Source organism: Phacochoerus africanus, chromosome 6 (genome assembly GCF_016906955.1).
Source record: "Phacochoerus africanus isolate WHEZ1 chromosome 6, ROS_Pafr_v1, whole genome shotgun sequence".
Lineage (NCBI taxonomy): Eukaryota > Metazoa > Chordata > Mammalia > Artiodactyla > Suidae > Phacochoerus > Phacochoerus africanus.
Genome location: NC_062549.1, coordinates 8,353,877 through 8,368,236, shown reverse-complemented (window position 1 = coordinate 8,368,236; position 14,360 = coordinate 8,353,877). Strand labels below are relative to the sequence as shown.

General features: G+C 55.3%; 1 protein-coding gene across 1 annotated transcript in view; it reads left to right on the top strand.

The window, feature by feature from the left end:
- TG (thyroglobulin) overlaps window positions 1-14,360 on the top strand; it is a 222,338-nt gene that overhangs the window by 28,268 nt on the left and 179,710 nt on the right. Inside the window, exons 17-20 of the mRNA XM_047783215.1 lie at window positions 4,213-4,425; window positions 6,071-6,225; window positions 8,346-8,502; window positions 9,917-10,141. Of these exons, the coding sequence (XP_047639171.1) occupies window positions 4,213-4,425; window positions 6,071-6,225; window positions 8,346-8,502; window positions 9,917-10,141 (750 nt within the window). The remainder of the gene's footprint in view (window positions 1-4,212; window positions 4,426-6,070; window positions 6,226-8,345; window positions 8,503-9,916; window positions 10,142-14,360) is intronic.

The following is a 14,360-nucleotide window of genomic DNA, read 5'->3' as shown; positions in this document are numbered from 1 at the left end:
CTCAAACCAAGGAGAGCCGGGCGCTCAGAAGCTGGGGTGCTGGCTGGCTGAGGGGCTCTGGGTCGTGGCCCCCCCATCCTCCCCTGGGGAGAAGGATCTCCATGGGGGGGAGGGTCCATCTCAGCTGGGAAGCTTCAGGAATCCATGGAGGTGTTGACTTGTTTATACCTAGTTTAAAAAATCATTTGAATATTTAGTATTGAAATATATAATCACGTGAATATATTTTAGGATATTGAAATACATTATTACTGATGAAAAGATATTATTTAATTATTAATTACTTTTATTTATCCTACATACTTAAGTCACAGGATGTTACAGTTATTTAAAAACTTACCTGAGCGAGGAGGTTGGATGTGAATTTCATTTCAGAACAGTAACTAGAGATGTTCAGGGGTTCCCGTGTGGCTCAGCAGAAACGGATCTGACTAGTATCCATGAGGATGCGGGTTTGATCCCTGGCCTCGCTCAGTGGGTTAAGATCAGGTGTTGCTGTGACTGTGGTGTAGGTCGCACACATGGCTCGGATTCCTCGTTGCTGTGGCTGTGGTGTAGGCTGGCGGCTATAGCTCCAATTCGACCCTGAGCCCCTGAACTTCTGTGTGCCGTGAGGGTTGCCCTAAAAAGCAAAAAAAAAAAAAAGAAAAGATATTAATTACAAATGGGGGTGCTGGGCCTGGCAGGGTTGAGAAATCTCGTACTGAAAGACTCTGATTTCCTTGCAGTTGCCTTTTTTTCGCTTTCTTTATTGTGTTGTTAGCTTTTGCAGTCTCTAGGCAACATTTTGGAACTGCAGACACATCTCATTAGGTCCAGTGCTTTCCACGTGTGAAGAGAATTTTTATATTTTTCAGTGTATGTTTATATCATAAGGAGAAGGGGGCCCTCGGAGGAAGTCGCCCCTCTCTGTGGGGCTCTGTCCCCTTGGCCCACTCCCTCGCTTGCCCCTGACCTGCGGTGTGCCCACAGCTCTCACCGCACACCCCCGACTTGCCCCCTCTGCCTGGGCCCTTCTGGTCCCCTTTCTGGAAGGGGCAGCGAGGGCTTTGCCTCGGCTGGGAGGGCACTTCCTCTATCGTCCCAGCGTGGCCTGAGACGCTTCCCCGACACGTCTCACCCCGCCCAGCTGCCCCACTTTCCCACGGCCTTCACCCCAGTTTCCCCGCAATGCAGATTCCCCGGCTGTGGTTTGCCTTGTCCCGCCCTGAGGCCGGGAAGGAGGGCAAAGGAGGAAGCATGGGGACCAGAGTGAACAGAAAGCCCTCAGCCCCAGTGTGGGACGGGGTGCTCTGCCTCCTTGGCTCCGCAGGTCCTTCCGGAGGCTAACGCGTTTCTGCCGCTTTTGGGGCCAAGGGGACCGAGGCTCAGAGGGGCTAAGCAGCTTGCCTGGGGGCTGTGCACGCCCATGCGCTCAGCCTGGAGGGGCGGCCTCCTTCTCTGCCTGCTGGGCTCTCCACGCAGCCCTGAGATGCTTTCTAGGCCAGAAAGAGGGCCAGGCCCCGGGAGAGGTCCTGGGCCATTGTAACAGTGACGACAGGGTCATAACGCTGACAGCAGGCTGCTGGCCGGGGAGCCCCGAGGACGAGGACGGGCACCCTCTTTTGTCTGAGCAGGTGCTGGCCTTTTCCTGCCGGGGTCGCGCTTAGGTTCACAGAGCCCGCGCTCAAGCCCTAGCTCTGACCCTCCACAGCCTCAAACCTCAGTCTCTTCATCTGTAAAACGCAGACGATAAAACCGGGGGCACCTGCTACGTGAGGTTATTTTGAATGAAGTTCAGGTACACACTCATCACGACAGCGTCCCCGACCTCTGAGAGTCACGGTAAATATCAGCGAATGTTTGAAATTTACCCTCAGACGCGAGTCCACTATCCTGAAAGGGAGGATTCACATCCTAGAATTTCCATCCTAGTCAGTGGGTATTACTCTTGTTGTTAATAATGATCATTAATAATAATATTAATGACCATTTAGTGGGTGTCAGTAACTCCTCTGAGCTGTTTACATGGTGTCATTCGTTTTCCTTCAGACCGCGCATCCCTAGAAGGCAGGTACGTTGCTCTCCTCACCATTTTATGGGTGAAAACGAGTCCCAGAGATGTTAATGAACTTGCTCTAGGGGCTCAACTAGTAAATGATGGAGCCAGGGTTCAAGGCCGGGAGACCTGCCCCCAGCCCACAGGCCACCTCTCCCCACCCCCCGACATACACAGCACTTGGTAAGCGCCCTCTCGAGAAGCCCACTGCAAACTGCCGTGCAGAATCGTCGCCAGAGGCCATCACCCTTATTAGATAAAAGCCCAGGCTACTCCCTGGAGACTAAAATGGGTCATTCTCCATCTCGGAGGCCCCCAAGTACCCTTGAGTCACGTGTGGATTGCAGATTTTTAAAGCCAGACGTATACAGGTGGCAGGGCTGTGCTTAGAGCCAGATAATGAACTAAATCTCTAGTCAGGTGTGAAATTGCCACACTGAGTGTGTCTGTGCTTTAATTTACTCATTCCCCCACTTATTTAACAGGCACTCAGGGAGCCTGTGTTCTGGGTCAGCATGGTGCCACCATGGCCTGGGCGAGCAGGGGAAAAGCATCCCCCCCCCCCCCACCCCACAGAGGCTCCATCCAGCTGGGAGACCAGGACGCAGCTAATTAGAGTCTTTTTTTTTTTTGTCTTTTGTCTTTTTTGTTGTTGTTGTTGTTGTTGTTGTTGTTGTTGCTGTTGTTGTTGCTATTTCTTGGGCCGCTCCCGCGGCATATGGAGGTTCCCAGGCTAGGGGTCCAATTGGAGCTGTAGCCGCCGGCCTACGCCAGAGCCACAGCAACGCGGGATCCGAGCCGCGTCTGCAACCTACACCACAGCTCACGGCAATGCCAGACGTTAACCCACTGAGCAAGGGCAGGGACCGAACCTGCAACCTCATGGTTCCTAGTCGGATTCGTTAACCACTGCGCCACGACGGGAACTCCGATAATTAGAGTCTTAAATAATTGATACTGTGAAGGAAACCTGAGTTGGCCTGGGAGAACCATAGAAGGTGTTTGAAAGTTAGAGAGGCGGAGCTGATAACTGAGGACCAAAGAAGGAATATTCTAGGCAGATGGGCAGGCAGAGGGATGGGTGTGCAGCGGGTGTATTTTCACGGAGTGACAGCTATGCCCTGGGGCAAAGCGGGGCTGGCAGAGACCACAGCAGAGAGAGGAAGCCATGTTAGCAGCCTCAGGGGACTTGGGGCTGGCTCTATACAATTTCTTTTCTTTATTCTTTTATTTATTTATTTATTTATTTATTTATTTATTTATTTATTTATTTATTTATTTATTTTTTGTCTTTTTGTCTCTTTAGGGACACACCCAGGGCATATGGAGGTTCCCAGACTAGGGGTCTAATCAGAGCTGTAGCTGCAGGCCTGCGCCACATCTACAGCAACTCAGGATCTGAACTGTATCTGCGACCTGTATCACAGCTCATGGCAACGTCGGATCCTTAACCCACTGAGTGAGGCCAGGGATCGAACCTGCGTCCTCATGGATACTATTTGGGTTCATGAGCCACGACGGGAACTTCATCCATACAGTTTCTTTGCCGGCCTTTGAGACTGGATTGGACATGGGAGCAGAAGGGCAGGGACGAGGCCCCAAAGCGGGGAGCTGGTGAGGAAGCTTCCATAGCGGTTCAGGCAGAAGATGACAGTGTCTAAAGGAAGGAAGTATGGTGGGGATGAAAGGTCATCAAGAAGGTGCGAGCCCTAGCCTCAGCTGATGGGCGGAGGAGGGGGACTGGGCAGCTTGGCCGCCACGTTTCTGGCTGGGGACAGCTGGGCGGCTGGAGGTGCCGGGCTGTGAGCCAGGACAGCTGAAGCAGGAGCAGGTGTGGGCAGCAGATGCGGAGTTCTGGGCCCTGGCTTCGAGGTGGAGGAACCGGTAGTGAGTTGAACTTAGAGCTGAGAAGAAGCTCGAGAGGGCCTGAGCTGGAGGTGAAGGTACAGGAATCACCCCTGCTCAGGTGTCTGCTAAAACTGAGAGGGGACAGGCTCGGCCAAGAGGAGGGTAGGGAGGGAGGGCAGCAGGCCCAGGCCAGGCGGGAGGGTAGGGTGGGGGGGTGGAGGGAGGGAAGATGAGGAGGGCCCGATGCCAGTGAGAAGTGGGAGGTGGGAGTGTTCAGCCCCCAGTGCAGGCCAGGTGCCCACGGCTACCTCCTTTCCTCCTCCCAGGCCCGCGATGCCCACTGCCCTTCAACACGTCGGAGGCGGCTGGCGGGGCCGTCCTGTGTGCAGCAGCCTCGGGCCCTGGAGGCGCCGCCGTGCAGCAGTGCCGGCTGCTGTGCCGCCAGGGCTACCAGAGCGCCTTCCCGTCGGATCTGCTGCTGTGCAGCCCGCAGAGGGGACGCTGGGAGTCACAGCCGCCCCACCCTCTCGCCTGCCAGCGTGAGTGGCCCCAGGAAGGCCTGCCCGGCCTCCTGCTCCCTCTCTGGGCTCCAGGATGAGGGCTTCAGGTTCCCCATACAAGGGTAGCGTGTCCTCGATAAGCCAGGTAGCATCAGAGCAGGAGAGAGGGCCCAGTGGGGCATTTTCTTCTAGAAGGAGCAGACGTGCTTCCAAGTCCCCTGGGCTGAAGCTTTATTTGTGGCTTCTGTGGAGCGATCTGCTCCTTGACACATCTGCCGTCATCACGGGCTCTGCTGCGGTGACTTGGATACACGACTGTGTCCAGGATGCACATGCTCCAGTGGCCATATTGGCTACTATGGCATTGGTGAGCTTGGAGCTGCTGATCCAGCCTCTGAGAGTGACACTGCCACACCTGCCTCTCCCCCATGTCCGTCTGGAGTTCCAGAACCAGTGCCTGGCAGAGCCGGAGCCAGATGCTGCTCCAGGGTGTGGCACCTGTTCTGATCGCTGTGGGCCAGGGCCCTATTTAAAAACAGACAGAGCTCCTGTCTTTGGCTCTCACATTGAACCCACTTTCACGTGCACGCGGCTGTAAGGCCACACCAGGGTCTGACTACACCTTCCTGGCAAAGGCTGGCTATGAATGCCAAGACCAGCACTGGGTCCAATCAGGGCAGTGGAGGGGCATTCAGGAGAGTGACCCAGATCCTGGGACTGTCACAGGCTCTAGGTGGCTGGTAAAGGGTCAAAGGACAGTATTTGTTGCAGAGCATTCTGAAATAGAGAATGCTATCCAAAAAAATTCAGAATGTGATTTGGACAAATACATGGCCTGTCCCCCCTGATGATGACAGAGTGGCCTGAGCTGAATCAAAAGACCAGACTAGTCATGAGCAAGGGACTTGGAAGAAGAGAGGTGCAGGCCCTGAGCTCCTCAAGTGGCGTGCAGGGCCACCGTGCATGATCGTGCAGGTTGTGCACTGAACAACCTTAGAGTAAGCCTTTCACATGGGATGCGGGGTCCCCTTTTAACTGGCCAATCCAGGGCAGTGGCCCTATTTGAATGCAAGATGGTTTGGATGATTTTTCAAGAAGAATGTCTAAGACTCCATATAAATGTAAAGTAGTCTGGTTTAGAGCTAAGACAGGACCGAGCTTGCTACGAGGGCGTGAAGTAATTTCAGAGTCAAGCCATCTTACTAAGAAGTAGCCTCAGCAAAGGACTGAACCTGCACCGTAGCAACAACCCAAGCTGCTGCAGTGACTATGCCAGATCCTTAACCCATTGCGCCACAAGGGAACTCCCAAAGATGGGTTATTTTTGCAGAGGAAAAACCAAACAAGGAAAGAACACTACATGGAGTTCCCGTTGTGGTACAGTGGTTGGCGAACCCGACTAGCATCCATGAGGACGCGGGTTCTATCCCTGGCCTCGATCAGTGGGTTAAGGATCCGACGTGGCCGTGAGTGTGGTGTAGGTCGCAGATGTGGCTCAGATTCCACATTGCTGCGGTTGTGATGTAGGCCGGTGGCTGCAGCTCCAATTAGACCCCTAGCCTGGGAACCTCCATATGCTGCAGGTCTGGCCCTAAAAAGACAAAAGACAAAAAAAGAAGAAAAGAAAAGAACCCCACAGCTGGGTCACCCTGCCTGCTGACCTCTGGTGCCCACCTGCCCGCAGGGCCCCAGCTGTGGCAGACCATCCAGACCCGGGGGCAGTTCCAGCTCCAGCTTCCGCCAGGCAAGGTGTGCAGTGCCGACTACGCGGGCCTGCTGCCGACTTTCCAGGTCGTCATATTAGATGAGCTCACGGCCCGCGGCTTCTGTCGGATCCAGGTATGTGCCTGGTCTTCCCCACAGGCAGGGGCTTGGTCTGAGTTTAGGGTTACCCGGCAGAGAACTTCAGAGCTCAGATGAACCTAGGGTTCCACCCTGGGCCATCTTCCCACTGGGCAGACGGAGGCTCAGAATGAGAACGTAAGTCAGAGGCTTACGTACCGAGCGGCCGAGGCGGAAGCGGTATCCAGCTCATCTCTGGTCCCTCTTTCCACACGGAGAAAATCGGATTGGCTGTGTGCTGAGCGCCTGGACTGTGCATCCTTGGTGTAGCTTAGCTAATGCAGTCCTCTCAGGGACGCTATTATTATTGTTAGGGTTTTGTTACTAGAGGGTTAGAATGATTGGCCAGAGTCGCAGAGCCGGGAAATGGTGGAGCCAGGCTGGGTCATGTGAGGACAGAGCTGAGGTCCCCACCCATGAAGACAGAGCCTGGGGATGAGGGGCAGGGAGGCCGAAATGCCACAGAGTGCTCTCTTAACCTCTGAACAACCATATTTGTTCATTCTTTCCTTCATGCTTTTCTCCTTTTTATCCCTCCATTTAGCAGGTGTTTGAGGGCCTATGACAGGCCAGGCGTGGTCTTAGGCACTGAAGATTGTCAGAGATAAACAAAGCCAGGCACTAGTTAAAGTGGTTGGGACAGCGTTAATCGGCAATCTGCTGATCCTCAGCAGCTCCCCAGCCTCCCCGAGGCTAATTCATCCGTCTCGTGGGTAGTGGTGGTCCTGGCTCCACAGGTCTGTTCTGGAGACTAAACTAGCTCATAGGTTAAGCACCCGACAGGGGCCTACCTGATGGAGGATGTTCGAAAAGTGTGCGTGTTGGCTCCTGGGGGTGCTGAGTGCCTGGCACGTGGCGGCGGTGCTCATCCAGTGACAGCAGCATGAGCACCTGCATCCACTGGGCCCCGTGTGGCACGTGGACCACAGTAGGTGCTTGGTGCCAGTCTGTGGCTGTGTGAGAGGGCATTGTCCAGCCCCTCTTTTTTCTCTTACAAAAGAAGCATTTTTATTTTCTATGCAAAGGTGACTCAGAGAATCTATATAACGTTGGGAGAGGGACAGAGCAGGGAGCTTCTAGGGCAGCCATTGCCCCACAGGCCACCTGCCAGGACAGGTGGGCAGCAAAGGGGGCCACCCTAGCCTTGGCTGTGCCTGCTCTTACCAGGGTGCCCAGCGCATGGGCCTTGGCTTAGCCTGCGCTCCACCCCATCTGAGTTTGGGGGTGTTAGAAGTGGAGAGCAGAAGCAGAAGTAAATCGCCTTCCAGAAGCATGTGTTTCCTTGTTTATCCATTTTCTTGGCAGCCGAGAGCTCTCGTGCTGCAGGCTGAGGGCCTGGCCCAGACCCGACTGTGGATCGAAGATTTGACCCACGCCTTTGCTTCCTGTCCAGAATCTTCCTTTTCCACAGAACAGTCTCCTTCACCTCCAGACGCCCAGGCTTCTGATAAACTAACACCCCTGGGGCTTGAGGTGGAAGCTCTTGTGTCTCTACCTTTCAGAGGTCACAACGTGAAGAGAGCACAGTGAGGCTTGTGTCACCCCCAGGCTAGCCAAGCCACCCACTGCACACCCCCGCCCTGCTGATGCTCAGGGCGCCCCACCCAGGTTGGGAGGAGAGGCCGGGCCACGTAGTCACAGTGAGGGAGGGTGGGTACTTCCCAGGAGGGGGTGTCCTGCTGGATGTAGGTCCTGGGAGAGTTGGCAGAGGTTGTATCTCCAGTGACACGTGGCCCCGTGAATTCAGAGTGTTTGGGCTCTTGAAGCTCAGTTTTTACTCCACCTAGCCCTCTCTCTGCAAGCTGCGTGCCCAGGGCAGGCTATTCAACCTCTCTGACCTGGAACCTCCTTTTCTAGCTCTCTCAGGGCTGCATCCTTGCAGAGGGCTCCCACGGTAGGAACAGGGTGGTGGGGGCGGGGGGGGGGGTGCGCAGAGCAGACCTCCCAAGGCCAGGGTGGGGGTGGGGAGCTCTGATCGCCTCGGGCCAGTTCCGGTCAACCTGCCGTCAGGTCCTCTGCCCGACCTCCTCCGGCCATTTCGGCACCTGCTGTGGGCTCAGCAGCGCTGGCTTCCTGCTCCGTGTTCTCGCAGTGACGTGTTCTCCACCTCCATACAGGTGACAACCGCCAGGACCCCCGTTTCCATCCCTGTCTGCGATGACTCCACGGTGCGGGTTGGGTGTCTGAGCCTGGATCGGTTAGGAGTGAACGTCACCTGGACGCTGCGGCTGGAGGACGCCCCCCCCGCCTCTCTCCCAGATCTGCGTGACATTGGTAGGGTCTCCTGCGCTGCCTCCTAGAAGCCACTTCGTGTCAGTGCCCCCATCCTCAGATGGAGCCGGGGCAGCCCCCACCGCCTTCCTCTGGGGCCTGGGGAGGGCGTCACATGCCTGGCCTGGGGGACGAGCTGGTTACTGAGAAGCTTATAAAGAGCAATAGAGTTCTGATCAATGGCTGACTAGAGCTAAATGCTATTGCCTGACTGTGCTTTTGTGAACATTTTCTAATTCTTCTCTTGGTTGTCTGGGTTCAGAGAAGGGAGACAGGTGGGAGGAAGGGCAGAGTGGGGTCAGGGAGTCTCCGTTGGTTTATTACGTGTATCCCACCTTTTTCCAATCAGAGAACCTCCAGTCAGACCACGTACACTGTCTCAACCACTGCCACGCTATTGAAACCAGGGCGGTGATGAAATGGGTGAATCCAGAGTAGAAAGGTCTCAGGGGGAGCAGGCGGATCTTCTGATCGTTACCCTGAGCCCGGGCGGAACCCTGTCTGACCAGAGGGTGGAGCCTGGGGGGTGGGGGCTGCCCCACTTCCTCCCCCCCACCCCCATCTGGTGGCCAAACACCCAGGGTTGAGACTGGCTGGAGCTTGACCTGTGTTCTATGAGGGGAACTTCTGGAAAACACCAGAGTCACCAGGAGGCAGCTGCATCTCTGCCGTTCTGCAGTCCTTGTGACAATAATTACCCCCCTCTCTGCTTTGTGAATTAGGGGCTCCTTTTTGTTTTCCCCTGGAAGGAGCCTGCATAATCTGGGCATGTCTGAGCTGCAAATACGTGAGGTGTTTACTGCTGGCATCCGTGGCCCAGGGCGGCCTTTACAGTAGCTTGTTGGAGCGTGACTGTGTGTCCTTGCTGAGCCCATCCCTGCTGCAGACGTGGGGCTCGCTCACCTGCTTCCTTCCTAGGAAATACCTATAGATCGACAGCTGGAGGCCTTCTCCACACTGAGCTGAAGGCCGAGGCGGAAAGTTCTGCCCGGCCTTGACCAGTCGGTCCCCTGATACTCTCTCTCGAAATCCTCACCGACTGCAGAGAGGAACCCCCAGCCCATTTTTCAGGGGGGAGACTGAGGCTCGCAGGGTGGCTGGGTGAAGGTTGAGAGGGTCGTGTCTCTGGATCGTGCACCTTAGATTAAGGGCATCCTTCGCTAATGGGGTCACACCGCTGGCAGAAATCTCGGAGCCAAGGGCCTGCATTGGAGTCCCTCAGGCCCCTGTGTGACTTTGGGTCAATCACCGCCCTTCTCTGGGCCCCAGTCACCCCCTCCCGCCCTATAAAATGAGATGCTGTGTCATGCCTGTGTCTCCTCCCGTCGTGGCTGTTCCGAGCGGCTCTGCACCTGGACCCTCCCTGGCCCTGGCAGGACACTGCAGTGACACTCCTGCCTCGTCCTATGTCTTGCAGAGGAGGCCTTAGCAGGCAAGAATCTCATGGGGCGCTTTGCAGATCTGATCCAAAGTGGAACATTCCAGCTTCACCTGGATTCCAGGACGTTCCCAGCAGACCCCTCCATCCACTTCCTCCAAGGGGACAGCCTTGGCACCTCTCCCAGGACACGGTTTGGGTGCGTGGAAGGATTCCGCCAGGTCCCGGCCACCAGCAACACCAGCCAGGACCCACTGGGGTGTGGTAGGTGCCTCTCCTCCCTGAGTGTGTGAGGTTGTGAGAAAGGCCACGTGAGCCCCCAGAGTGGTGGTTCCTACATGCAGAGCCGAGACTCGTTCATTTATTTACCAACGAAGCTTTCCGATCGCCCACTGTGCGTGGACGTGCGGTTAGTGCCCACTAGGTAGTAGCTGAAACTAGCAGCGACAGAAGGAAGAGCCCCCGCTCCCCAGTTTGAGGTAACCCTTCCTTTTAGCCCTTGACAGGCTGGGCCCTGCGGCCTGGGCTGCGCTGGCTTTGCAGAGAAGGCCGACGTGTTTTGTGACATGTCCTGGTCTGGCTACAGTAACACTCCCCTCAGCCCAGGACCTGACGGCCTAGAGGCACTGGTCCCTGGTGGAGGTTTTGGGGGCTGTTCTTGGCCTTGCACGTGAGCAGCCTTGGAAGCCACTTTCACTAGACCGCAAATGCCAGTCCCCTGAGTGGAAGCTGTGTGAGTTTCCCTTTGCCACCGTAACAAATCGTCACCATCTTAGTGGTTAGAAACAACGCACACTTGCTAGGCTGCAGTTCCATAGGGTGGAAATCTCCTAAGGGTCTCACTGGCCTCAAATCAAGGTGTCAGCCAGGCTGCACCCCTCCCGGAGGCCCTCGGAGTCTGTTTCCTTGATTTTTCCATCTTCTAGAAGATCTTGCACACAGTTCTTGGCTCACGGCTTCCTTCCTTCATCCCAAGCCAGCAGTGCTATAGCTCCCTGGCTGTTCTTCCATAGTCACAGCTGCCTGGGACACTGTCTCTCTCATGTCTAAGGACGCTTGTGACTGCACACAGCTGGGTAGTCCAGGACGCTCTCCCTCTTTTAAGGTCCGTTCTTAGGACCTGATTCCATCCGCAGCCTTAGGTTCCCTTTGCCACGTGACCTAACAGACTCACAGGTTCCCGGGAGTAAGTAGGCCCTGGACATCTTCGGGGGCCATGGTTCCGTCCACTACCGAAACTTCTAGAGTCTCATGGTGAGAAGCCTTCCTCCCATGTGACAGGAGACAGAGAGGCATTTTTATGGAGCTAAAGAGAGAGAAGATTTTTCTCATTAATTTTTCCACTATTTACATTGGTTGCCACACAAAAGCTACAAGGCCTTTCCTTTCATGAAATCCACGCCAAGCTCTAAACTCCACGCTGGATTTCAGATGCGGCTACGTTTAACACCGAAACCAGAGGCACAACTGCGTCTCGCTATAACATAAACAGAGGACTTTGCAGTGCACAGGATACCTTCACGACTACCTCCCTCTCACCGTTGCCCCCTGGTCACCTCCCCATTTGACAGATGAAGAAGTTGAGGCTCAGATGAAGTGAGGTCACACACCGGTAGTGCCCAGAGCAGGGCTGACTCAGAGGAGGGACCCGGGGTCACGAAACCATTCTCTGTGGATGGGTCACCCCAGGTCCTCTCAGACCAGAGCTGCCCAAACTAAGAGGATAAGAGGTAGGAGGAGGAGTGGATGGTGCCACTTGCCAGGGTGGGCATCACGGGGTCACAGCAATGGAGGCGTTTGCAACACCTGCCACCGTGTTCTCAGACTCCCTGTGAAGAGCCCTGGGCTCCACTGCCAGAGACTTGGCATTAGTGAAGGGGTGTGTGTGTATTGGGAGGAGTCAGGCCAGGAGCCTGTGTTTATAGTCACTGGGGAGTGTTGATTTGAGGGTCTGGGAGCCCCACTCAGAGGCTCCCTGACCTTGGGTGCCTCCTCTGGAGCACAGAACCAAGAGGCGGAGAGAGGGACCAGCCACGCGCCAGGGCAGAGAACTGGGGTTAACTCTGTGCCTTTTTTTTTTTTTTTTGGCTTTTTGCCTTTTCCAGGGCCGCTCCCACAGCATAGGGAGGTTCCCAGGCTTGGGGTCAAATCGGAGCTGTAACCACCGGCCTACGCCAGAGCCACAGGAACGCGGGATCCGAGCCGCTTCTGCAGCCTACGCCACAGCTCACGGCAATGCTGCTACCCACTGAGCAAGGCCAGGGATTGAACCCGCAACCTGGTGGTTCCTAGTCAGATTTGTTAACCACTGTGCCACGATGGGAACTCCAACTCTGTGGCTTTAGGCAAGTCCTGTTCCCTCTCAGGGCCCCATTTTCTGTGTGTAAATTCAAGGAGGTGGACTGGAAATCTGGTCCCGGATTCCTTCTAGGGAACTCGACTGAGTGTTGGATTACTGGTTCCTGTCTACCAGGATGGATAGTCGAGCTCACCGGGCACATGGGCCGGGGATGCTGAGCCAAGAGCATGGGCAGACTTGCCCGAAGTGTGTCAACCAGCGGGCACATCAGAAATCAGAATCCGGCCTCTGGGTGACTGGGCTCAGAGGGAGTGGGAGCCACAGGGTGGGCCTGGGGAGGGGCCCGAGTGAAAGGGCTGCCCACGCTGTGGAGCAGGAGTTGACCACTTTTTTCTGTCAGGGGCCAAAGCAAGGGGCTCAGGCCTCACAGACCCTATGGTTTCTCTCCCGTCATCCACTGTAGGGAGAAGAGCATTTGCCAAAGAGAAGCTGAGCTGAATTTGGCCCGAGGGCTGTAGTCTGCCTATCTTTGCTCTACCCCAACCTGGTTCTTTTCTCCAGCTCCTGCAGCCTTTTACCGATTGTTCATAAAGAATTGTTGGTCACCCCATTCGGCCCCACCGCCTTGCTCCAGAGGGTTAGAAAGGTCTAGAATGGAATTCACAAAAGCAGCACCAAGAGTATCGCTGACACTGATTTTTCTCAGTATCAGTGATAACGTGCATTCTCTCCTGAGTTTCTGTATCGCTCTGGTCCAGAGAGCCAGGTATCTTTAATCCCAGGGCATGGGCCAGGTGCCTGGACAGTTAGGAGCGCTACAGGAAACTGCTCTGGGACGTCACGTGGACTGGGTTCAAGTCCTGGGTCCAACACCTTCTAAATGTGGGTTCTTGGGACTTTGTCCGTCTTCACTGAGCATAAGCTGGAAATGAGGGGCAGCCTCTCATTCACGGGGTTGTGATTCACGTAGCAGAATGTAACCGACACACATTCCATCGCTGCACACACGGGGAACCTTCAACAAGTGGTTTTGTTGTTAATTGGCCACGTGAGAGTCAAAGTCAGCTCTGTTGGTTCCACACTTGCGCTCTCTCCACCGCTTCACCAGTCTCCCGCCACGGCAGGGGCTCTGAGTGCAGTCACGGCCTTGGATTCATGTATCTGTTCTTACTGACTCTCTTGCCTCGGGAAGCACATCTGGAATGCAGCTGTGAGGCTACAAGCAGAGCTTTGTCCTGGGGCGATGAGGCAGGCTTTCTGTGCGGCGGCTTGGGGGGCTCATCTGGAAGGTCCCCTGCGGAGGCGATGTCTCAGGGGGACCTGTGGGAATGTCCGCCTCCTGTGGTTCACGCAGGCGTGGCAGCCTTGGTCCAGGCAGTTCGTGCTGCGGGGGTGGGGGTGGGGGGGCGCTTTGTGTGCAGCTCTGATGGGGCCAAGGCCAAGGCCTGCTTGCCTCAAGGCCAGCCAGATGGCTTCCCCTCAGAACTACCTGCTGGCCGCCTCCACACCAGCCGATCCTGGAGGGAGAATCCCGGAGAGATTGTCTAGATTTTCAATTTCCATTCTGGATAACGTTCACTTTCGTTCCTTCACTGCAAGGCCTTATAATAGAGCTAATTTTCTACAGATTTCTTTCCCGAGGTAACGTGTTCTATCTTGTTTCCTTCCCCCTCTTCCTTCCTTCTTTCCTTCCCTTCCTCCATCCCTCCCTCCATTAGCCATGCATCTGAGCTTTCAAAACAATTTTGCGTCAAACACGGCATCATGTACTCAGGGAGGCAAAAGTCAGGGCTCCACTTTCAAGGAGCTCAGGGTCCAGCTGAGGTCAGGTAAGAGAAGAGACACTGAGATATTCCCTGAAAAGCTTTCTGCATCCCAGCCAGGCAGGCGGGAAGGCTTGCTGGGGTAGCAAAGGCTGGTGTGAAGTCTGAGAGGCAAGTCGGAACTGCCGCCTGGACCAGAGCAGTCAGGAAGTGATGGGTGGGTGTGTGTGCATATGTGTACTTGTGTGTGTGTGTGTATGTGTGTACTTGTGGGTGTGCCCCTGTGTTGAGGGTGCTAAAGTGATGAAGGGCATTTCAGAAATGGAGATGAGTGCAAAAGCAGAGAGCTAGGAAGTGCCGTGGCATTATGGGGACAGTTCACGTGATTTGTGTGACTGGAGAGTGGGGGGGGGGCGTGGCA